This window comes from Schizosaccharomyces octosporus (assembly GCF_000150505.1).
Source record: "Schizosaccharomyces octosporus yFS286 unplaced genomic scaffold supercont6.3, whole genome shotgun sequence".
NCBI lineage: Eukaryota > Fungi > Ascomycota > Schizosaccharomycetes > Schizosaccharomycetales > Schizosaccharomycetaceae > Schizosaccharomyces > Schizosaccharomyces octosporus.
In genome coordinates, this window is record NW_013185621.1 from 2,602,632 (window position 1) to 2,626,020 (window position 23,389).

At 39.2% G+C, this 23,389-nt stretch overlaps 11 protein-coding genes across 11 annotated transcripts; 6 read left to right on the top strand and 5 right to left on the bottom strand.

Annotated features, from left to right (window-relative positions):
* Positions 1–22: 22 nt before the first annotated feature.
* Positions 23–1,204, top strand: SOCG_01717 (agmatinase; the record flags this gene model as incomplete). Its single annotated transcript, XM_013164670.1, has 1 exon — positions 23–1,204. The coding sequence occupies one exon, from the start codon at positions 23–25 to the stop codon at positions 1,202–1,204; it is 1,182 nt and encodes a 393-aa protein (XP_013020124.1).
* Positions 1,143–2,376, bottom strand: SOCG_01718 (DNA-3-methyladenine glycosylase Mag1). Its single transcript, XM_013164671.1, has one exon. It carries the CDS (start codon positions 2,121–2,123, stop codon positions 1,410–1,412), a length of 714 nt encoding a protein of 237 aa, XP_013020125.1. The 5' UTR covers positions 2,124–2,376; the 3' UTR covers positions 1,143–1,409.
* SOCG_01719 (DUF1749 family protein) lies at positions 2,311–3,927 on the bottom strand. Its single transcript, XM_013164672.1, has one exon. It carries the CDS (start codon positions 3,561–3,563, stop codon positions 2,601–2,603), a length of 963 nt encoding a protein of 320 aa, XP_013020126.1. The 5' UTR covers positions 3,564–3,927; the 3' UTR covers positions 2,311–2,600.
* A 59-nt stretch (positions 3,928–3,986) lies between these two features.
* On the top strand, positions 3,987–6,720 carry SOCG_01720 (translation elongation factor 2 Eft2,B). The gene has a single exon (XM_013164673.1). It carries the CDS (start codon positions 4,103–4,105, stop codon positions 6,626–6,628), a length of 2,526 nt encoding a protein of 841 aa, XP_013020127.1. The 5' UTR covers positions 3,987–4,102; the 3' UTR covers positions 6,629–6,720.
* Positions 6,721–6,831: 111 nt separating this feature from the next.
* On the top strand, positions 6,832–10,827 carry SOCG_01721 (synaptotagmin family C2 domain-containing protein). The gene has a single exon (XM_013164674.1). It carries the CDS (start codon positions 7,046–7,048, stop codon positions 10,655–10,657), a length of 3,612 nt encoding a protein of 1,203 aa, XP_013020128.1. The 5' UTR covers positions 6,832–7,045; the 3' UTR covers positions 10,658–10,827.
* Positions 10,824–12,009, bottom strand: SOCG_01722 (DNA-directed RNA polymerase complex II subunit Rpb7). The gene is made up of 2 exons (XM_013164675.1): positions 11,287–12,009; positions 10,824–11,238 (listed from the first exon to the last, which is right to left on the bottom strand). Exons 1-2 carry the CDS (start codon positions 11,758–11,760, stop codon positions 11,194–11,196), a joined length of 519 nt encoding a protein of 172 aa, XP_013020129.1. The 5' UTR covers positions 11,761–12,009; the 3' UTR covers positions 10,824–11,193.
* Positions 12,010–12,165: 156 nt separating this feature from the next.
* SOCG_01723 (P-type ATPase) lies at positions 12,166–16,158 on the bottom strand. Its single transcript, XM_013164676.1, has one exon. It carries the CDS (start codon positions 16,054–16,056, stop codon positions 12,421–12,423), a length of 3,636 nt encoding a protein of 1,211 aa, XP_013020130.1. The 5' UTR covers positions 16,057–16,158; the 3' UTR covers positions 12,166–12,420.
* A 39-nt stretch (positions 16,159–16,197) lies between these two features.
* On the top strand, positions 16,198–19,140 carry SOCG_01724 (dipeptidyl peptidase). Its single transcript, XM_013164677.1, has 2 exons — positions 16,198–17,059; positions 17,112–19,140. Exons 1-2 carry the CDS (start codon positions 16,535–16,537, stop codon positions 18,918–18,920), a joined length of 2,334 nt encoding a protein of 777 aa, XP_013020131.1. The 5' UTR covers positions 16,198–16,534; the 3' UTR covers positions 18,921–19,140.
* Positions 19,141–19,644: 504 nt separating this feature from the next.
* SOCG_01725 (uncharacterized protein) lies at positions 19,645–20,688 on the top strand (the record flags this gene model as incomplete). Its single annotated transcript, XM_013164678.1, has 1 exon — positions 19,645–20,688. The coding sequence occupies one exon, from the start codon at positions 19,645–19,647 to the stop codon at positions 20,686–20,688; it is 1,044 nt and encodes a 347-aa protein (XP_013020132.1).
* Positions 20,689–21,187: 499 nt separating this feature from the next.
* SOCG_01726 (hydroxyacid dehydrogenase) lies at positions 21,188–22,604 on the top strand. Its single transcript, XM_013164679.1, has 3 exons — positions 21,188–21,331; positions 21,428–22,296; positions 22,343–22,604. Exons 1-3 carry the CDS (start codon positions 21,233–21,235, stop codon positions 22,377–22,379), a joined length of 1,005 nt encoding a protein of 334 aa, XP_013020133.1. The 5' UTR covers positions 21,188–21,232; the 3' UTR covers positions 22,380–22,604.
* Positions 22,605–22,711: 107 nt separating this feature from the next.
* Positions 22,712–23,336, bottom strand: SOCG_01727 (M-phase phosphoprotein 6 family protein; the record flags this gene model as incomplete). The annotated part of the gene is made up of 2 exons (XM_013164680.1): positions 22,712–23,257; positions 23,310–23,336. 2 exons carry the CDS (start codon positions 23,334–23,336, stop codon positions 22,712–22,714), a joined length of 573 nt encoding a protein of 190 aa, XP_013020134.1.
* Between the last annotated feature and the right edge of the window lie 53 nt (positions 23,337–23,389).

Sequence of the window (23,389 nt, forward strand, 5' to 3'; positions counted from 1 at the left end):
TCTCGAATTGAAAAAAACAACTATGAGAAGTACAATATTTATGTTTTTGTTACAGTTTGTAACACTTCTTCCAATAGTCGTAAGTGCTAGGAAGTTTGATGGTATGAATGAACAAAAACCATTCTATTCTTTAGCGGAAGATTATTATAGCTACGATGATGGTGATGCATATATACCCAAAGTCCACACACTATATTCAGGTATAACTACTTTTGGACATTTGCCTGCTCCAAATTGCTTGGCTAGTCGTGGTATCGACTATGATATTGCGTTTGTAGGCGCACCTTTTGACATGGGGACCTCATATCGGCCTGGAGCTCGCTTCGGCCCCAGCGGTATTCGAGAAGGATCACGTCGTCTCGACCCTGCGTTGTACAACGTTCCATTAAACGTGTATCCATTTCAATCATGGGCAAACGTAGTAGACTGTGGAGATGTGCCCATGTCGAACTATCATATTCCGAATGCCATGAAGGAATTGGAAGAAGGCTATTATCACCTACTTACCAGAAAGCCCACTTCGTTTCACGACCGCGAGGGTTATGCTCGAAATGGAACTGTGTTACCACGTCTCCTAACCATGGGTGGAGACCATACCATCGTACTTCCCATTCTTCGAGCTTTACATCGTGTCTATGACAGACCTATATCAGTGATCCATTTTGACAGCCATCTCGACAGTTGGAAACCTGGTATCCTCGGAGACGGTGTCGATAACGATGGCCTGAATCACGGCACCTACTTCTACTGGGCCAGCAAGGAAGGTGTACTGAGTAAGGATGCAAATATTCATGCTGGTATCCGTAGTCCTCTTTCTGGATTGAAGGATTATGAAGATGATGCGACTTGTGGATTCCAAGTCATTGAGGCTCGCGAAATTGATAAAATCGGGGTAGAGGGTGTCGTGAAGAGAATTCGGGATCGCGTTCAGGATAATTTGGTTTATCTATCTATTGACATCGATACACTAGATCCTGCTTATGCCCCTGCCACGGGGACACCAGAAATTGCTGGGTGGTCCAGTCGAGAATTCACAGATATCATTCGTGGTCTGAATGGGCTAAACTTTGTTGGTGCTGATATCGTCGAAGTATCTCCTTCTTATGATGTTGCCGAGTTGACTACACTTACTGCTGCGAACATTCTTTTCGATATTGTTGGCATGTTCGTAAAAACTCCTCTTGTTCGATCCAAGGAAGTATAAACTAAAGCATGTTCTAGTCACTTTAAGTTATTGATGTTGCAACCATCTTATGAAATATTTTTTGTAGATACGAAATCAAAGTTACGAGTTTTCAAACTAATAATAAAAAACTTAATTTATCCAAAAACCAACTATCCAAACAGAAGACTGCTTCAAGCAAAGAACCAAAAAAATAAATAAATAAAGAGTAAATGAAGGAGCATAACTATAAAGTCTCCGAGCGTTTCAGTTTTGTGAGCTTGGAATTCACTTTCACATAGTCAGGTAACTTTGCTGTTTTCCAAAGATACCAAGCGGCAACTGATCGATATGGAGCGCAAATTTCACTTTTTTCTAAAACATATTTTTTTGTTGGTATTGTCTTTAGGTTATGTAAGTATCGAAATCCATTCCGAATAATCAAGTCATCCGCTGGCATAATATCGGGTCGATTGAGTGAAAAAATCAACAGCATTTCGACCGTCCATCGACCAATTCCTTTTATTTTTGTTAATCGTTCAATTAGCTCATCATCTGTCAGAGCCTCTGCTGCTTTTCTAGACGGTACAACCCCAGTAATAGTTGCTTCTGCGATGCTCCGTATGGTTTCAGTCTTCCTAGCAGAAAAACCACAAGAACGTAACTTCTCCAAGTCCATCTCTAGTATCTTTTGAGGAGAAGGGAAGTGTCCATCCGTCCCTAAGGATTTGAACCTTTCATATATAGTGTCCGCTGCTTTTTTGTGCAATTGCTGACCTGCGACTGCCTGAATTAATTCTTCGTATGGCTCCTTAGATGGATTTGTTAATACAGGCCGATAATCTCCTACCAACTGAACCAATCGCTCCCAACGTTTGTCTATTTGGGATAAAAATGTTCCTGCTTCTGCAGCAGACAAAAATACCTTTTCTTCTGCTTTATGAATCAAACCAATACTCATTTTTTTATATCAAAGTTTAGCTTGAACTAGTTGATGTTCTTGCTATTGCTTGTAATGTTCCAAGTAGCGAAACTAAAGAAAAAAAAACAGCGAGTGGCAAAATTCCTTACTACTCGCTTTCTACTTAATTCATTGTCATAATGTTTTCTATTCTTGATAAAATGCTAGTCCGATAATGCGTTATGAAGAAGACGTGTTAATAATTTTGTTTGGAAGAGACTATATGCTGCAATGTTTTAATGTCGTGGAATGGAAATACATTATAGCTCATCGTCTTTCCTATGCATAGTAAACTTCTGTAATTTCCAATCGGATTGTAAACATAGATTTCTAAAGTGTAATTCGGCAACACTATTTCCACATCACTTGTTAACTGTAGCTTGTATTATAGATGGATGTCACTTTCTAGCAAAATTCATAAATGGAATGATCTATCCCAATCTATCAACGTTTAAATGTTTAAAACAAGTATTTTCATTAGACTTGCTTTAATACTTTGACAAGGTGTTCAATAAGCCATTCCAAGGCTCCAGGTTCAGAAGCCTCTCCTACGTTGTGAGTAGCTCCAGGAATGACCCCACTGGCGTCACTGTTAGAAGTCGATGGACGAATGGCTTCTCTAAATCTTTGGACAATTTCTTCGCGGTTGACACTCTTTGCAAGAAATTCATCCTTTTCAGACATAAACAAAGCAAGACGACTGTAATCGTTAGTTCCAGTGATTGGTTTGATACTGCCAAATGTCTTAGCAAAATCATCGGGAGTTAAGTCAGTAGAGAAAAAATCATCGCGACCACGAATAGATACTAAATCCATGAAGCGATTTGCAGACACAGGGGTATCACCCATTGAATGAGCAACCTTGCTTCTAGGTAAAACATCATCGCCAAGTCCCTTTTCGATGTATTCCTTTTGTACCCAAGCAACTAACGCCTCTGTCTTGTCAACGCCAATCGTATTGTAGCAACCTTCACGATCAGACACCGAAGCTTGGGCAATTGCAGCGGCTAAATGGTTATCAAGAGGAGACTGAGAAAGATAATAAAGGACGTTTTGAGACCCTGTGGAATGGCCCATCAAAACGATTTTCCTAGAATTGTAGTCAGCGCCGCCGAGATGAGCAAAGAAATCAACGGCTTTATGCAAATCCTCGTCATCACGAACAAGACTTCCCGTTCCCCATCCAATATAAGATGATTGAGTGTTAACCTGAACAACACTCCAGCCCAGTTTGTCGAGAGGTTCTACTAAACTAGGAACGTAGGGAACCGTTAGTAGACCGTCTCCAAGTCCACCTACAAAAAGAAGCAAAGGTCGCTCTTTGTTGGAAGAAATAGTTTTCCCACTGGAGCCAATGAATTCAAACCCAACGAGTTTACTGGTATACTGATGAAGAATTCCAGGAAAAGAAGACTGACGAACCGGAGCGGCAGAGTGCATTTCTAAAGTAAAGTAATAAACTTTTAAGAATTTATCGAATAAATTACAATATGTAATAAAGCAACAGAGGTCCTACAGAAAAAAAAGAATGCTAAAGGAGGTGGTTTACGTAAATTTGAGTATGTTCAAGAGCGCACCGACTTTTTATGTACTAGTATGAGAACTGATCAGGTAATGAGTTGAAATAGTATAAACACGCATATTTAGATGTATTTGGAAGATAGGTTTTGAATTTTTATGGAAGAGCCTAAGGACCATACAGCAACAAATGTATGATGTAGTATATTTAAAGTTAAATATTTCGCTTCTTTCTGACGCTGTTTTTTAATCGCAAAATTTCATTACTGTCTCATAGAAATAAAAAGCTAGAATGAACAGGGAAATCGTTCAGTGATTATTTCACGGTTTATTTACATTACTATATTAAAATTGATGCCATTACGCGTACTTGGGTTAGGGTTCTCTTGTGGCATATCAAATTTAATGGGTGACTCAAAACCTGTCTTCCACCACTGACTAGAAAATAACATTAAAAAAAAATGGTTGCGTTCACACCTGAAGAGGTCCGCAATTTGATGGACAAGCCAGCAAACGTCCGTAACATGTCAGTGATTGCTCACGTCGATCACGGCAAGTCTACGTTGACTGATTCTTTGGTCCAAAAAGCCGGTATTATTTCTGCCGCTAAGGCTGGTGATGCTCGTTTCATGGATACCCGTGCTGATGAGCAAGAACGTGGTGTTACCATCAAGTCCACTGCCATCTCTCTTTTTGCTGAGATGTCTCAAGATGACATGAAGGATGTTAAGGAACCCACTACTCACCCCGACTTTTTGGTCAACTTGATTGACTCTCCTGGTCACGTTGACTTCTCTTCAGAAGTTACTGCCGCTCTTCGTGTTACTGACGGTGCTTTGGTTGTCGTTGATACCATTGAAGGTGTCTGTGTCCAGACCGAGACCGTCCTTCGCCAAGCTTTGGGTGAACGTATCAAGCCTGTAGTTGTTGTCAACAAGGTTGACCGTGCTTTGCTTGAACTTCAAATTTCTAAGGAGGAACTTTACCAAAACTTTGCCCGTGTCGTTGAATCCGTCAACGTCGTTATCTCCACATACTATGACAAGGTCCTTGGTGACTGCCAGGTCTTCCCCGACCAAGGTACTGTCGCTTTCGGTTCCGGTCTTCACGGTTGGGCTTTCACCGTCCGTCAATTTGCCAACCGTTATGCCAAGAAATTCGGTATTGACCGTAACAAGATGATGACTCGTCTCTGGGGTGAAAGCTACTTCAACCCTAAGACCAAGAAGTGGTCCAAGTCTGCTGTTGATGCTGAAGGTAATGAAAACCAACGTGCCTTTAACATGTTCATCTTGGATCCCATCTACCGTATCTTCGATGCTGTCATGAACGGCCGTAAGGACGAAGTTTTCGCCCTTTTAACCAAGCTTGAAGTCAACCTTAAGCCTGATGAGAAGGAACTTGACGGTAAGGCCCTCTTGAAGGTCGTTATGCGTAAGTTCTTGCCTGCTGCTAATGCCCTTATGGAAATGATTGTCCTTCACCTTCCTTCTCCCAAGAAGGCTCAACAATACCGTGCTGAGACCTTGTATCAGCCCATGGATGATGAGTGTGCTGTTGGTATCAAGAACTGTGATCCTAAGGCTCCTCTTATGGTCTACGTTTCTAAGATGGTTCCTACCTCTGAACGTGGTCGTTTCTACGCCTTTGGTCGTGTCTTCTCCGGTACCGTTCGTTCCGGTATGAAGGTCCGTATCCAAGGTCCTAACTACACTCCCGGTAAAAAGGAAGATCTTTTCATCAAGGCCATCCAACGTACCGTTTTGATGATGGGTTCTAAGATTGACCCCATTGAAGACTGCCCTGCCGGTAATGTTATCGGTTTGGTTGGTATTGACCAATTCTTGGTTAAGTCTGGTACCTTGACTACTTCTGAAGTTGCTCACAACATGAAGGTCATGAAGTTCTCTGTTTCTCCTGTCGTCCAAGTTGCCGTTGAAGTCAAGAACGGTAATGACTTGCCTAAGCTTGTTGAAGGTCTTAAGCGTCTTTCCAAGTCTGATCCTTGTGTCATGACCACCACTAATGAATCCGGTGAACACATTGTCGCTGGTGCTGGTGAATTGCACTTGGAAATTTGCTTGAATGACTTGCAAGAGTCTCATGCCGGCATTCCTCTGAAGATCTCTCCTCCCGTTGTTTCCTATCGTGAATCCGTTAGCGGAACCTCCAGCATGACTGCCTTGTCCAAGTCTCCCAATAAGCACAACCGTATTTTCATGACTGCTGAGCCCATGAGTGAAGAACTCTCTGTGGCCATCGAGACTGGTAAGATCAACCCTCGTGATGATTTCAAGGCTCGTGCTCGTGTCATGGCTGACGAATACGGCTGGGATGTTAGTGATGCCCGTAAGATCTGGTGTTTCGGTCCCGAAACTACTGGTGCTAACCTTGTTGTTGATCAAACCAAGGCTGTTTCTTACTTGAACGAAATCAAGGACTCTGTTGTAGCTGCCTTCCAATGGGCTACTAAGGAAGGTCCCTTGTTCGAAGAGAACTTGCGTTCTTGCCGCTACAACATCCTTGATGTTGTTTTGCACGCTGATGCTATTCACCGTGGTGGTGGTCAAATCATTCCTACTGCTCGTCGTGTCGTTTATGCTTCTACCCTCTTGGCTGAACCTATTATCCAAGAGCCCGTTTTCTTGGTTGAAATCCAAGTTTCTGAAGGTGCTATGGGTGGTATCTACTCTGTCCTTAACAAGAAGCGTGGTCAAGTTTTCGCTGAAGAACAACGTGTTGGTACTCCCTTGTACAACATCAAGGCCTATCTTCCTGTCAACGAGTCATTCGGTTTCACTGGTGAGCTTCGTCAAGCTACTGGTGGTCAAGCTTTCCCTCAATTGGTGTTTGATCACTGGTCTCCTATGAGTGGTGATCCTACTGATCCCACTTCCAAGCCTGGCTTCATTGTTTCTGAAGCTCGTAAGCGTAAGGGTCTTAAGGAGGCTGTCCCTGAATATACTGAATATTATGATCGTCTTTAAATTATCTAGTTTTGGGCTTAACTTGAGTGAATAAATTTTGTGCATTTTATTTATATCGGATACAACTGTAGATTATAATTTTCTATTGTGCAGCTGGATTGAATAAACATTTTTCAATTTAGCCTTTATTAAACGAAGACAGATTTTGTAAAAAATGAAGCTACTTAGTTTTATAATTTTATGGTGGTGTAAGGAATGTTACATCTACCTATGGAGTGTGGAACACCTCAGCATGGCTGAATGCAGTCTGTAATGAACCAACTAGTGGACTGTGTAATTAGCTGGTAATTACCCATCTAAACCATTTCTTTTTTCATAAATCAATTTCCTTTTTTGTTTTTCAAAGAATAAATTCATTGAAATTGAATTTACCTTATAATCCGTGAAGTCTTCATATATCTTTGGAGCTGAGTAAAAATGAGTTTCCAAGCTGACTCACGAGAAAATGAGTCGCAAACAAATAAAACCACTCAACCGCAAACGATGAGTGTCCCTTCCATTGATGCCGGAGGGAAAACGGACGTTTCTATCGAAAAGCAACCTGCTACTGAACCTGAACAATCCAACACGAACTCGCAGAGTGAAGGGATTAAGGAAGTCCGTGTGCAGGGTTCCAATGGAGCGAATGAGTCATTGGAAGTGCCAGACTCCATGAAAGCTCCTGTAGCTGATGGCAGCGCTAAAGAAGAGCTCCCAGCCACAAAGCAAGTGAGGGATGAGAAAGCTAAAAGCATATATGACAGAGATTTATTGCTAGAAAAAAATGATCGTCTCGTGAGCTTTTGCAAGAAGTATATTCCTTGGTTAAAACCGGAGCAGATTGATCTTGGGTTGAGATGGAAAGAAATTTTTATTCAATACTCATCTGACTCACGCTTGGTTCTTTTGACTGGCTTTTTATCATTTTTATTTGGTTATTTTCGATTTGGTTTTCTAAGTCTATTCGTTGTTATGGCTATTTGCATACAGTATCATAGGATAAGTACTCGTCGTGTACGTATGAGTTTTCGCGACGATTACACCAGATATCTTTCTGTCCGAAGATTGGAAAGCAACCCAGAAAGTGTAACATGGTTGAATGCTTTCTTGCAACAATTCTGGTACATCTTCGAACCTACTTTGAGCAGTACAGTCATTGAAATTGCCGATCAAGTATTGTCCGAAAACATTCCTAGTTTTCTTGATTCAATGGTTTTATCGACTTTCACTCTTGGTACAAAATCTCCTCGTATAGAGTATGTTCGCTCTTACCCTAAGACTGAAGAAGATGTAATTATGATGGATTGGAAGGTTTCATTTACACCCGAGGATTTAAGTGATTTAACTGGTCGTGAAATTGCTTCCCGTGTCAATCCCAAAATTGCTTTGGATATCAAAATTGGTAAAAGTGTTGCTAGTGCAAAAATGCCCGTACTCGTTGAAAATATCTCTTTTTCTGGACATCTTCGTGTAAAAGTTAAACTCATTGATGAATTTCCTCATGCAAAAACCGTGGGAATCACTTTCGTGGAAAAGCCTGCTTTTTCTTATGTACTCAAGCCTATTGGAGGTGATAAACTCGGATTTGATATCAATAATATTCCGGGACTCACTACCTTCATCAACGATCAGGTTCACGAGAATTTGGGACCTATGATGTATAGTCCCAACGTATTTGAATTGGATATTCAATCGATGGTAGGTTCTTCTAATCTTGAGGTTGCCATTGGTGCTGTTGAGATTCATCTCAAGCGTTGTGAATCACTGAAGGGTGATGTTCTCGGTTCTGTTGACCCATATGTCGTAATTAAGAATTCCTTTGGAAAGAAAATTGGCACCTCCAAGACTGTTCAAAACACTACTTCTCCAACGTTCAATGAAACTTTTTATGCTATCATCAACTCTTTTTCGGAAAACCTCATTCTTGACGTTTACGACTTTAACGATCTTCGCAAGGATAAATTAATTGGTACTGCTGTTGTTGCTCTTTCAGCTTTGGAAGCTATGCCTGCTTCTAACGATGTCAAGACTCCTGTCACTTTGAGTAATAAAGAACGAGGAACATTAGTTTTTGATACCAAATTTTATCCCACAATTAACGTCGAAGAAGAAGATTCTGTAAAGATTGAAGGACCGGGAATTGTACAGTTCACTGCTCACCAATGTAAGGAATTAAGCAAGGACCCTTCAAAGCGTCACACTGCATATGCCAATTTAGCCATTAATGATAAAGTTATGCATACGACTCGTAAAATCAAAAAAAATAACAACCCTTCATGGGAAGAGTTCTGTGGTACTGTTGTTCCTAAGGGTGAAAAGGGTATGCTTGGTATTCAGGTATTCACAGATGATCACAGTCATCCCTTTGGTACTCTTAATATGAGTCTTCAAGAATTGGTAACCGCTACCCAGAAGGGCCTGAACTGGTTCCAGTTCCCAACTGCCGCTGGTGGACGAGTTCGCTTATCAGCTACATGGAAGCCTATCGAAATGTCTGTCGGTGACCCTGGCTCTCTTGCTGTTGCTGTTCCCATTGGAGTTATGCGCGTTCATATTAATTCATGTAACAGCTTGCATTCAAAACTCCCCGGTAAAAAGTGTGATGCTTATGTCCGTGCTCTTTCATACAGCATGGAGCAAGGTAGAACAGTGGTCATAAAGGATAGTTTGAATCCCTCCTGGGATGAATATGTTTATGTTCCTGTTATGACCAAACACGATACTTGCCAGCTTCAAGTTATGCAGTTTGAGTCACACGGTGATGATACTGTTATTGGTTCACTCTCTATTCCCGTGTCCAAATTTGTTCAACAAAGTGAAAATGGTACATTCCTTGAATACCATGAACCTAGTGAGCTTACCAACAACTTGATTTCGTCACGCGGTGTACAAGGTAAATCTACCATCAAATATCGATATGACTTCTATCCTTTGGCTTCTGTTCCTGGATTAGCGAATAAAGGACCTTCATCAGTCAATGCGTCACCCGCGGTCGATGCTGTTGGTGCGCCTGAAACTGGAAAGGATTCTCTTGCAAAGAAACAGCCTTCTTTGCCTTCGCAACTATTGTCTCCGCTTGAAGTTACCACTGAGTGTCTGAAATATGAGTCTGGCTTCATGTCTTGGGATGTAATATCAGGACAGCTATCAGGTAAATACAAACTGGCAATATTCCTTGATGATCTTCCCCACCACATTTATATGTCACCTGTTCTTAAAGGTCCTAATGGCAGTACTATCCATGAATTTGGTCGTACGTTTATCAGACAGCTTCAATTTTCACAATGCTCTTTCAAACTTTTAGATGGTACAAAGATTGTTGGCTCTTATGTTTGCCCTACTAAAAAGTTGATACAGGAAGGAAGTTCTAAGCCTTTCAAATTAACTTTTGACAAAGGTGGTTCCTTCTCAATTGCTTTCCGGTTTACACCGGTGGTTTTGGAATTAGACGAGAAGGAGAAGTATGAAAACATGGGTAAAATGACGGTAGACGTACTTAATGCTACCAACCTTGCTAGCGCTGATTCCAATGGAAAGTCCGATCCTTTCGTTATATTTGAGCTCCAAGATGAAGAAGTGTTTACTACGAAGACTGTTAAGAAAAATCTTAATCCTGTATTTAATGAAGGATTTGAGGTTGAACTTCCATGCAAGCAAACGAGTAAGTTTATTGCCAGAGTTTTTGACCGTGACTTTGGAAACCAAAACGATCCTTTAGGAAACTGTGTTATTGATCTGATTAAGCTTCAGCAACATGAGTACACTAACTTTGAGTTGCCTCTGGACAGTAATCAAGGAACCTTGAATTTGAGAATTCACCTTGAACCTCGATGGGTTTTGCGTTCAAAGCGTGCAGGAAATTCTTCTTTTGCTGAGGATATCTTGGGACAAACAGCACAATTAATGGCTATGCCATTAGAAGGGATATCTTCTCTTGGGGAAGCTGCTTTTGGTGGAATTAATGCTGCTGTTGATGGAGTTACATCTGTCGCTAATTTCACCAATAAAATGCGCAAAGGTTTCTCTCGTGGTCTTAAGAAAGACAAATAATTTCTCTTTTAATTTGCAATCTACTGAGATATGGTGGCTTCGCTGACATCTAACTTTTTAGTTTAATTTTTTTTTTTTGAATCGCTACAGCAGAAAGCAACTATACATATCTAGACTAAGCTCAATTTAATCATTATCAGCAATAATTTAAAAGTAAAACTTAAGTAAAGACACTAGTTAAGTAAGCACTTGCACAATATTCAACATAGGAATCGAATTAGCATATGTTACTAAGGACTTAGAGTTGAAGAGTGGAATAATAGATTAATGAACCCATTAGATATATAAGCATACAAAAATGATGGGAAAAAAAGTACTGAGAAAGCAAAATGCTCTAAGCTAAAAGATTGAATTCGGTACTTTTCAAGGGTATATACAGATATTGATATGTCACGTTTCGTAGCTTTTCCCAAACGTAAAAAAAAAAGAAAGTAAAAAAAAAGGGAAAATAATTGATGCTGCTGTAAGCTTTATTTTCTAAAATGTCGCATAAAGGAGTTCATGACATTTTCAAAAAAAAAAAAAAAAGGATTTTTCTATAGGACTCCCAGGTAATCTTCTTTCATGGTAGCAATCGCAAACTAAGGAGAGGTTAATAAATCTAGCAACGAACATATTGAGAGACGTACAATTTCAGTAGCATCTGTTCTAGTACCAACGATCTTCAATCGAACGTTGGATCCTCGTTCAATGACCTGATCTTCACCTGAGTAATTTGGAGGATTGGCAGCAGGATCAAATCTCATATCCGGAGGTACAAGATGTGAGGACACAAAGACACTTAAAGGACCAATATCGGCAAAAAATCCCATCTTATTTACCGTAGTAACCACGGCGTCAACCACTTCGCCTCTAAACGGTCTCCATAGAACCGCTCGATATTTTACTTCAAACTCAGCATAACCTTGACCTGGTACTACTCGCCCTTTATCAATATTTATAGTATTGCTGTCAAGCACACATATAATATAACCATATTGTCCTGAACATGTTCCTTCAACGTCCGCTAAGAGCTTTGCTTTTAGATAGTCCTGCATCCGAGGGCCAAAGTAGCTGGGATGTAACGTGATTGTAAGAGAAAGCTCTTTTAAGAAAAAAGGCATATCTTCTGTTTACTATTTATCTAATTTCAAAAGCGCAAACACTCTGAAAACACTTACTTTCTGGGTTATTACTTATTCAGTGAAATTGATCTATATTGCTTTCAATTCTGGAGGGCCACCAAAGAAATCATCAAAAGCCAATCATAAAAGTTATTATACACGTATGAATATCACAAGTACAAGCCCTTCTGAGTGTTTCCTTAAAACTCTAGAAGATGCTCTCGAATCGTGCTGTCCTCTCCATTACTTCCTTATGATAATGAAATCAGTAATTATATTCTCATAAAGGGTAACATTATAAAATAAATTTCTGAAAGTGAAATTGTAGTAGACTGGTAGATAAATTTATTTTTTTACTTTGTTTTAATATTCTTGTCATATGCATAACAGTTTAATACAAAGAAATGAAATGAGAAGCTCTATTTTATTATTAGTACAGAAGCAAAAAATTGTTTTCATGAATATTACTAGTATATAATTGAAATGCAGTAAACGAAATCAAACAAACAAGCTTCCAATGTAATCATAACGATGTGATATTTGTTCTCAAGCAATGAAGCATACAAGCCGAACATTCCTCGGAACAGATTAATGTTCCTATAATAGTCTTATAAACATGCTTCATGGACAATCAACCACAGCATTGCTTACTTGAATTGTTTAGTCCCGCAAAACGATATCCTTAGGTTTGTTGTCACGGAAGTACTTTTTCATAACTTCTTCAATGACCCAGCATGCTCCATAGTCAAAGATCATGGTAAACAATAATTGCATTTGGAAATTGAAAGGAAGTTTTACAAGTTGCAATTTGGAATTAAGCTCGGGTATAAACTCTGTAACACCAGCAATAGCAACAAATGCCGCTCCCAAAAGGCCATAATACATGCCTTTGTTTTCACTTAATCCTTCACGGAAAGGACGTCCTTGATAGTTAATCGCGAAGGTAGAAACTTGTTGAATCAGCTGCAAAAGATAAATTGCACTGTTCAACAACGATGGGCTGAAGCTTTCTTCTAAATCAACTTTATCCAAAGGATTTTCATAAGTATACACACATTTTGTGATATAAATCAGTGTAACAACATGGACGATAAATTGTGCCAAGACGGATCCAATAATGTAGGTGTTGAATATACGGTGCTGAGGCCTTTCCTTTGAAAGAGTCTCCATAGGCTTCGCCCTTGACACACAGTAAAAACAAACAGACATCAGCATACCGGAGATGGTATATTGAGTATCACCAAACTTAATGCCATCCAAGTGCAAAACGGAAAGAGAGTAAGCAGTGATCAAGCAATTTAATGCCAAAATCTTGTGTAATTGGACAAGTGCTACCAGTGTGCAACGTCCTTGACGAACGATGTTAATGACGGAATTAGTCACTGCTAATTTGGATGTAATTGGAGCTGCAACAGACGCATCACCTAACTTAATCTTCGGTGCATCATCTTCAGAAGCTTCTGCCATCGTGTCAAACATTTTGTTTGCTAAGTTGGCACGTTTTTCGGCAGACTGTTCGCTTTCGGTCAATCCTGTTTCGCCTTCTTTCTTAACTTTCAAGTCGTCCAAATATTTAGTTAAATTTTCCTGAGTCTTTTCGCGGTGAGGATTGTTAGGTCCGGGAGGGAATGCATGACACAAGGCTGGAGGAACGGGAGGAGGAGGAAGGTTAAATCGCTTAGAAAGGTTAATTTGCTTTTCATAAACCGACATCAAATTATTCATCCGTGCCCTCTCCTGCATTTGCAACATGTCTTCCTCAGATGCATTGAGTAATGCTATACCAACGTGAGATTGCTTAAGAGCACCGACGTCGTTCGTTCCATCACCACACATCAGAGTAACATAACCACAATCCTTCAAAGTAGCAATCATAAGTTCTTTTTGAGCGGGCGAAACACGAGCATATACCCATGCGTGCGTCAATACGGAAAGTAATACATTAGGATCTTCAATTTCGGAAAGAGCACGGCCAGTGACACATAGATCATATTTCTTATATAAAGAAGCATCTAACTTCTTCGTGCAATCCATAGGCACAGTGACAGTATCATCTGTACTCTTCCATTCCATTGTTCCCTTAGAAGTTTCATTCTTGTCTAACACTAAAGTAGGTTTTTCTACAATACCGACTTGTTCGGCAACGTATACTGCAGTCAATGGGTTATCACCAGTAATCATGATGCATCGGTGAGACGAGTTATTCAACATTTGAATGGTAGCTTTAGCATCGTCCTTCAAAGGAGAATTGAATATCAGGAAACCCGCAAAATCCAAGCCAGATTCTATTTCTTCGCGTGTCAAATCGGTAACCTTACTTTCTGATACAAAATTCTTAAAATGTTTGCAAGCAAGAGCCAAAACACGAGATCCTTTACGACCATATTCTTTGTAAACCTTTTCATAATCTCTAGGGACGTTCTTAAGCATAGTAGCAATAACCTCTGGGGCACCTTTAACTGAAACAAACGTTCTTTGGTTACCGCCCGCGATACGAACATTAGACACAGAGGACTGACGTTTCAAAGCAGATGAGAACTGGAAGTTACGAGTAATTTGAACCTTTCCTTTATGGAAAACAGAAGTTTCGGGAGGAACGATCACGTTATTCTTACTTACTGACCAGCCTAATGCTTCAATAGTAGCTTTCTCCATTGGATCACCCACTGTCTTAGCAGGCTCTCCTTCTTGTTCAAGTAATACTAGTGTATGAGCGGTAGCGATCGCTAATTCAGTTTCTTTAGGGACATTATTCAAAGTCTCGAGACGGGAAGGCTCTTCTTTGTTCAAACCAGAAACACCCTGGACAACCATATGTTCCTCTGTTAAAGTACCAGTCTTATCAAAACAGCAAATGTCTACATGTCCTGCTACAGGAATACGGAAAGGCTCAGTACAGTAAATGTAATACTTGGATAAGGCAGCCAATGAAGCATTTACCGCTAACGAAAGCTCCATAGGAAGCTCAGAGGGGACAACAGATGTAATAATCATAATGCAATCTAACATTAGCTTGTAGCGACTTCTGTCAGTTTGGCTACCGACGTGCCATACATAAGCAGAAGCAGCAATAGCGAAGACCATCAAAAACAAAATAAAGTAAAGCTTTTCCAAATTATTTTCGCTAACCTTTTCAGAGGAGAATACCATTGTACGAACAAGAGAACCTTGACTTGTTTCAAAACCAGTTCGAAGCACAACAGCAGGTACACCACCATCAGGAGTCTTTATTTTTGAGAATGGAGAAGGAGTAACTTGAAGAACTCGAGTACCACCATTCAAAATAGCATTCTTGTCAATATCGCCAAAATCTACTACTGCCTCCTCTGGGCGTAACTCAATAGATTCTTTAACCAAAGGGGTAGACTCTCCTGATAGCATGGCCTCATTAACGACACAAGTCCCGGAAATTAAAAGCATGTCGCAAGGAAGTCCAAGATCTTCTTTGGTATGCACGATGGATACAACGTCGTTAGGTAAAAGATCCTCGGTTGAGACAGTCATCCATTTTTTGTTACGATATACTTGAACATCATATGTCTGAATGCTCATGGTACGGAATTCAACTAAAGTTCGCTGACGCTGCCAGACGACAGAACATTCAAGGGCCACAATCATAAACATTGAGAAAAGAGAAAACTTCCAGTATTCATCCAAGCACCAAAGAACACAGCAGAAAATTTGGAAAACAAAAAAAGGAGCAACTGCGTGCTCTTTAAATAAGGCAGTAAATGAAGGGATAGGAATATCAAAGACGTTTCTACCATAGTGACATTTGTACAATTCCTCTTGGGCAGAATTCAAACCAGAGCTATTCTTGAAATCGCTAATTGTAAGAGAAGAATCCATAGGAAAAGTTACATTAGTAAAATGTTTATTCTCTTCCTTATACAGATAGCGCTTTTTTTGGAAAACGAATGAAAATTGGACGCGTTGACCATCAGGAAGAACCGTCTTTTCAATTGGTTCCACACTGCTGTTATCTCCAGACTTGCTAGGAACCACCATAATGTGAGTAGCATGACCAACAGAATTGCTCTTCTTGCATGTCAAAAGACAATACATACGAGTATTCCATTCACCAATTAGCCAAACCAGTACATTTAATGTTCCAGAAGCAATGTAGGTTAAATAACGAACTTCATCAGAAAATAAATGATTCTTGTAAACATATGCAATATAAGGATAAACGAATAAGGCAAACGGCCAGATGTATAAATGAAACAGTGTGGGGAGCTTTATATAAAGCTGTCCAGACTTAATGTCTGGACTACTCACCAAACCAGAATCTCCCATAAGGAATCCTATAATCTATTCACTGAACCAATTCACTAGTTCAGTTGGTGAATTGTTCTTAGAAGGTAGCGTTGAAATGCTAGATGAGAGTAAGCTCAGATTTCTGATAGTATTATATTATACATCTTATCTAGTAATAAAGGGGAAATGAACCTCTAACCATAAATGGCTCTGGATCTTTTAATTTGAGCATAATTTGATAGTTTTCTAAGTATTATCATTAATAACTTGATTAAATAAATAGCAGGTGATTGCTATATCCTCTTCAGGCGCATGTACGATTGAAATTCCGCATTTCGTTTTTGGATTGTTTAACAAATTCCTTCTTTCATTCTTTTCTTCCTATATACATCGTTGTGTGAAACTGTACCCTTTCATTTGATTGTACTATTGTTAGTCACTGTACTTATTTCACAATTGCTTGAGAGTATATACTGCGATTTATTTATTTCGACAATTCTTACAAAAGTCGGATAGAATGAAATTTGCATCGAATGGAACGCAAGGAAAGATTGTGTTTAAGTCCATTTTAATCTCCATTTTCCTCTTAATCACCTTAGCTTTCCTGAGAAATGGTATCCGCAACAATAGTTCAAAGAATCACCGTAAAGAGCCATTAAATTTGGAAGACATTGTATTGCAAAAGTTTCGACCTACATATAAACAGATTGATTGGATATACAACGAGAGGTATAGCGATACGTTTCTAGTGAAAGAAGACGAAGCTTTATATCTTCGTGATCCATTTGATTTGAATGAGTTGCTGTTCTCCGACGCTGATCTAGTGTATAAAAATGAACGTATCAATTATGACGGATATTCCGTTTCAGCAGATGCTCGATATGTTCTACTAAACGTGAACAGAACTCAAAGGTGGAGACACTCTTTTACTGCTTCCTACTATTTGTTCGATACATTAGAAAAAGAAGTGACACCACTGGTCCCCCAGGAAGAAAATTTGCGTATAAGCTTGGCCGTTTGGTCACCTACGGGACATCAATTGGTAAGAAGTATAAGTTTACAAGTATTGGTGGCTAAACTATTTTTACCTTTAGGCTTTTGTGTATGAAAATAATTTACACGTTCTTACAGAAAATAGGGAAATTTTGACTCTTACGACAGATGGAAATGAGAATGTATTTTACGGATTGTCTGACTGGATATATGAAGAAGAGGTTCTATCAAGCCCTTCAACGATCTGGTGGTCTCCAGACGCTCGCAAATTGGCATTTTTAAAGTTAAATGAAAGTGCTACTCCAATTTACCAGTTTCCTCTATACACCAGCGAAAGTGATACGTCTAGTTTTGAATTTAACTACAACAAGGACATAAAAATCAAGTACCCAAAAGCTGGTCAACCAAATCCAACTGTTTCACTACTATTTTCCGATTTGGGAACTGATAAAACATATCCACTGCATTCTTGGAATAATCATGTCTTTGAAGAGACTGTAGTACAAAATGTACTCTGGGTCAATGAATCGGCAACCCTTGTGCAGTTTACCAATCGCAACAGTACCTGTAAGAAGACCGATTTACTAGATTTGGAAACCAAAAGGATCTCGTCCGTCTTAAGTGAGTGTCTTACCGACGGATGGTTTGAAGTGCAGCAATTTGCAAAGACTCTTCCTGTGAATAATCCAAATTATGAAGTTTGGACCAATGGCTTTTTTGATATTATGCCTTATCAAGATTACAATCATTTAGCTTTCGTTCCTTTCAACGGATCATCTCCCACCTTTCTCACCTCTGGAACTTGGGACGTCACCGAAGGTCCCCTGTCCATCGATGCTTCTCGAGGGCACTTGTATTTCATTGGAACATTGAAAGATTCATCGGAACGTCATTTATACTACGTTTCCTTGGATAATCTTGAAATACACAATATTACTGACGATGGTGTACAGGATGGGTACTATTCGACTAATTTTTCTCCTTCAGGTAACTTTTATGTATTGAATTATCAAGGTCCGAGAATCCCTTGGCAGGAACTTCGTTCTATCCAAAAAGATAATTTCACAGTACGGATTGAAGAGAACGAACATCTACATAAAATTTTGGGATCGTACAATTTGCCGCAAATTAAATACGATAAACTCATTGTAAACAATACCACATTGCCTTACATGGAGCGGAAGCCGACAAATTTCAATCCTAATCGTAAATATCCTGTTTTATTTTTTGCCTATGGTGGACCCGGTTCTCAACAGGTTTCTAAACTTTTTCGTGTGGACTTCCAAACATATCTAGCTTCTCATCCAAATTTTGAGTACATTGTAGTCACTGTTGATGGTAGGGGAACGGGATTTAATGGGAATGATTTTCGCCAATCTGTCTATCAAAACCTAGGTACATTAGAAGCAATGGACCAGGTAAGTGCTGCTGAACATTGGGCACAGTATCCGTTTGTTGAACAAGAGAAGGTTGCAATTTGGGGCTGGAGTTTTGGTGGCTATCTGACCTTGAAAGCACTAGAGGCTTCCAACGTCTTTTCATATGGAATGGCTGTCGCACCTGTTACAGATTGGCATCTGTACGATAGTATTTATACAGAGAGGTACATGAATCTTCCGATATTGAACGAAAATGGCTATGAGAACTCAAAAGTACATAACATTACAATACTTAAGGAAAAAAAGCGTTTTTTAATCGCGCATGGTACAGGAGATGATAATGTGCATTTTCAACATGTGATGCATCTTATGGACCAACTAAATCTTGCAAATTGTTACAATTATGATATGGCTGTTTTTCCAGATAGCGCCCATTCTATAAGCTATCATAATGCTAGTCTTGCCATATATCATCGTTTGAGTGAATGGATTTCTATGGCTTTTTCAGAGAAAAAAAGCGTGATGTCGTGATTCTGTAAAGTTTTTATCGGCTATATCCTTCATTGCTGTATTAACGAATTAATGAATTTGTTTAATATCAGGTCCTAATTTACGATTTAATAGATTTCTACTATATATGACTTTTAATTATATACAAATAGATCCAAAGGGCCGTTTACGTATGCTTATTTTTGTTTTACTTTTAATAATGAAATCGTAATGTCTACAATTGTTTAGGGTTTCACAGATGAACTTTGGTAGGAGCTTTCTTCATTAGATATTTTTTAAATGATAATAGTAAGCTTTGTACAACAACTTGCGCATATTGATTTCATCTTGGCTAGTGAAAAAGAAACTAAGACAACATAGTACATTGAACGTATGGCTAAGAAATTGAAAATCAGTAAAGTATTCAAGTATAGTAACATAAACCGATAAGAATAACTATTAAAGTAATCGAATGGGAAAGAGATCTTGTATGCCTTGAGAAAACAAATCTTCAACGCCTGAATATGAAGACCTCCAGATGATTTTGACTATTGTATTTGCAAGACTTATTTAAAGTCATACATGATGAATATATTTTCATACGGTATTGTGATTACAATCTCTGTAGGTTTATTCGTCTTGCTTAACGTATATGTACAACTAGCAACAAATTTTGTATGATTTACTAATTCGGAAAAGGCTTTGAAGTGTATAAATTGAAAAATATTGTACAAAAGGTAATCATAAACTAAAAGAAAAAGGGATTATGGAAAGAGCAGCTGGCTTGATATCAAAGGATACTGTTCGGTGGGTGAGCTTGATCGCTCACGGAAGGCTTAAATGTTTGGACGTGCGACCACCGAAAGAATTTCAAAAGCGACATCTCTATGGATCTGTTAATATCCCTAGTACTACGATTGCAGGACGCTGGTTTCAATTACCGGCGAAACAGGAAGGATTTGTGGTCTTAGAACAAGATGGTAGTTCTATTGACGAAAAAGAAGGGGGTTCTTGTTCTGAACAATTACAACAGAAAGGTTGGAAAATTGAAGGATCTATACGTGCTAGTACTGAACTCTGGCAATGGATCGAGCAAAACGGCATGATTGAACAAGGAGAAAGTAAAAGATTGCTATTCGATCCCAGCCCTCATCTTAAAGAGAATATATCAATGATTGAGGGTAACTTACGAAAATCTGAAGCACGAGTGTTAGACGTTGGATGCGGTTCCGGTAGAGACTTGGCTTGGTTATGCTCGAGGGAAAGCAAAATACGATACAAAGTCACGGCTGTAGATGCGGAAAAAAGAGCAATCTATAGATTCTCGAGTCTATTTGAAACACTTGGATTGGAAGACCATATTGAACATAAACAAATCGCCAAGATGGATTCAGTAGGCAAATGGAAATGTTATAATATGGAAGGAAAAAGAGATATTAATATCCCAGATCTTTCGACCTCAGACCTTATGAAATTTTTTGAGACTTCGTCGACTACGAAGCCTGGAAAGCAAGATGAAAAGTATGACTTGGTTGTCCAAATTCGATTCTTGCACAGGTTACTCTTAACCCAAACTGATCAATTGCTTTGCGATGATGGTTTTTTGTTTCTTTGTACCTTTGTGAACGATGGCATTCATGACTATGAGTATCCCAAAGGCCAAGAACACCGACTCGAACTGGGGGAGGCCGCACAACTCATACGGTCTTCGTCTCCTTCTATGAAAATTTTAAAAGAAGAAGTCGGTTTTATAGAAGATGGCCGACCGGTTCAAGTTTTGCTTGCTCAGAAGCAAGCCAGTGTTCATTAAAATTACACCTTACCCAGAAAGCGCTCACAGTAGATAAAAATAATCGGTCATTTTACCCAAGTCATATTAATTCTTTATATGATGCTAATATCATCACTGAAAGTTGCTTTTTCGCTTCCATAGTACCCTCTGGCCGAAGTGTTTTACGATTAAATCACTTCTTATTGTGCCTGAATAAGAAAGGAAACAAATTTGAGAACAAAAAGACAACTATAAGCTGTTTTCATAGTAAATATCCACTCAATTCATAAACAATTATGCTGTTTACAAGTGCCTGACCGCTAGGGTATGCCTGAAAATGTCCATTAGCTTTTTGTAAAGGACAGTGCTTAGTATAAAAAGATTATATTTTTTTAAATTTGGAGAACTAACTAAAGCATTTTAAAATATTGCAAGATACTGTCTACGTTATCGCTACTATCTATTAAATTATAACTATTCATGTTCCTCTTAATAAACCTACCTTTGTTGTCCACATACCCTTAGCAATAAACCACTAGTTATATCCCATCGATAATTTGGTTGTTCTCTCATAACATTCATTATGCCATCCTCATCTATAAAACCTTCCGTTCTTTTAATCGGTTCTTTACGACACGCGCCTGAAGAGTGGAAAGCTCTTGGCGAACATGCTAACTTAAAGGTATGTAGTCTATTTAAGCTAGCTTACGGACTCATTGAAAGGGAATAAAAGCTATATATAGCTATTGTTACCATTGATTGCTAACATTGTGCTTAGGTATTCTGCGATGAAAGTCGTGAAGAGTTTTTTAGAAAATGCAAAACTGAGTTTCAAGACGTTAAGGGAATCATTCGTACTTTCGAAACTAAGTTTTTCATGGGTATATTTGACGAAGAAGTTATTGAGCACCTTCCTTCTTCTGTTAAATTCATCTGCCACGTCGGTGCTGGTTACGAAACTGTGGATGTTGATGCTTGTACGAAACGTGGAATCCGGGTCGCAAACTGTCCTGTCGCTGTAGACGATGCAACGGCCGATACAGGTATTTTTTTGATGCTTGGCGCGTTCCGTCGCTTCAACCAAGGACTCTTTAGCTTACGTGAAAAGCGCTGGAGAAATGACTGTCGCCTACCTTCTCACGATCCTGAAGGAAAGACCCTTGGTATCCTCGGCATGGGTGGTATCGGCAGAACAGTAGCAAAGCGCGCTCGTGCATTCGACATGAATATCATCTATCATAACCGTCATCAACTCGATGAAAAAGACGCTGGCGGTGCTAAATATGTCCAATTTGATGAGCTTTTGGCTCAGTCAGACGTCTTGTATTTGAGCTTGCCCTTGAACAAGCACACACATCACATCATCGGCAAAGAAGAGTTCAAAAAGATGAAGCGCGGCATTATCATCGTCAATACTGCCCGTGGTCCCGTAATGGATGAGGATGCTCTTGTCGAGGGCTTGAAAGAAGGTATTGTGTATTCTGCCGGACTTGATGTGTATGAGCATGAACCTCAAGTTCATCCTGGTCTTATGGAAAACCCAAATGTGATTCTTCTTCCTCATTTGGGTACCAATTCTTTGGAAACTCAGCACAAGATGGAAGCTTTTAGCCTTGAAAACTTGAAGAGTGGTGTCTTAAACGACAAGTAAGTATCAAAATCTCTTTCTTCCTTTTTACTAACAAAATTAAAGGCTTATTAGTCCTGTTCCTGAACAGAGAAATATGTAACTGTAAGAATCATGAATGATTCTACGAGGAACTTAATTTTTCTAAAATCTATTTGCTGCTTTTCTTGCTTACGTATATTTACTACCCCTTAAATTTTACCCTAGACATGACTTTCACAGTAATGAATTCTGTTTGCCGTCATAGACTATTGATGTTATTTCATTTATAAACTGAGCCAACCATCACCCGTCGGTTATACCAGACCCAAAAAATCCTTCCCAACAGCTAGATATATTCTATAAAGGAGTTGTTTTCATGGAGAAACTCATGAGTATACGACACACAAAAATGCAAATAAATATGAGAGTAGCGTAGACATTTTTACAAAAAGATCATGTTTTCTTTTTCTTGTTTTTGTTTTTCCTCTTCTTGGGTTTCGGAGTAGCCTCACTCTTTTCAGTATCTAAAGATATAATATCGCGATCCATATCCGTCGCCGTTCGTTTCTTGTGGCTATCGTTCTTAGATTTTGCTTGACTATTTCCTTTTCCTCGAACCAAATTGGAAAGTCTTTCTTGATTACGTCTTTCACGCTCAGTGGTCTCTAAGCCCTCCATTTTGTAAGGAGCATCAGACTCTTCTTCTTCATTCTCTTCATTTTCAACAGAGTCTTTTTGATTTCCTTCCAATTCTTTATTGAATAATCCAAAACTAGCCCTTCCAGCAACGGCAGGGCCTTCTGTCTCTTGAGTGTCACCATTATTCTCGGGTTTCGATATTAAGCTTCCATAACTGGACTCATACTCGAATTTACAAGAATTTTTATTGGAAGGAGCATCAGCAGTTTTCCTTAATGACCAATGTTCATCCGTCACAATGGGCTTAGACAATTGCTCCTCTGTTTGTCTTGGATCTATTCCCCGAGCTTTTTGCATAAACTGTCAATACATACGGTTAATCGCTTCTCTTTCCTTCTCAAGATAATCATACCTTCATAGACATTAATTTGGACGACATCTTGATAAATGTTTATGAGAAAATCCCAGTGAAATCGCACTGTTCCACCTGGT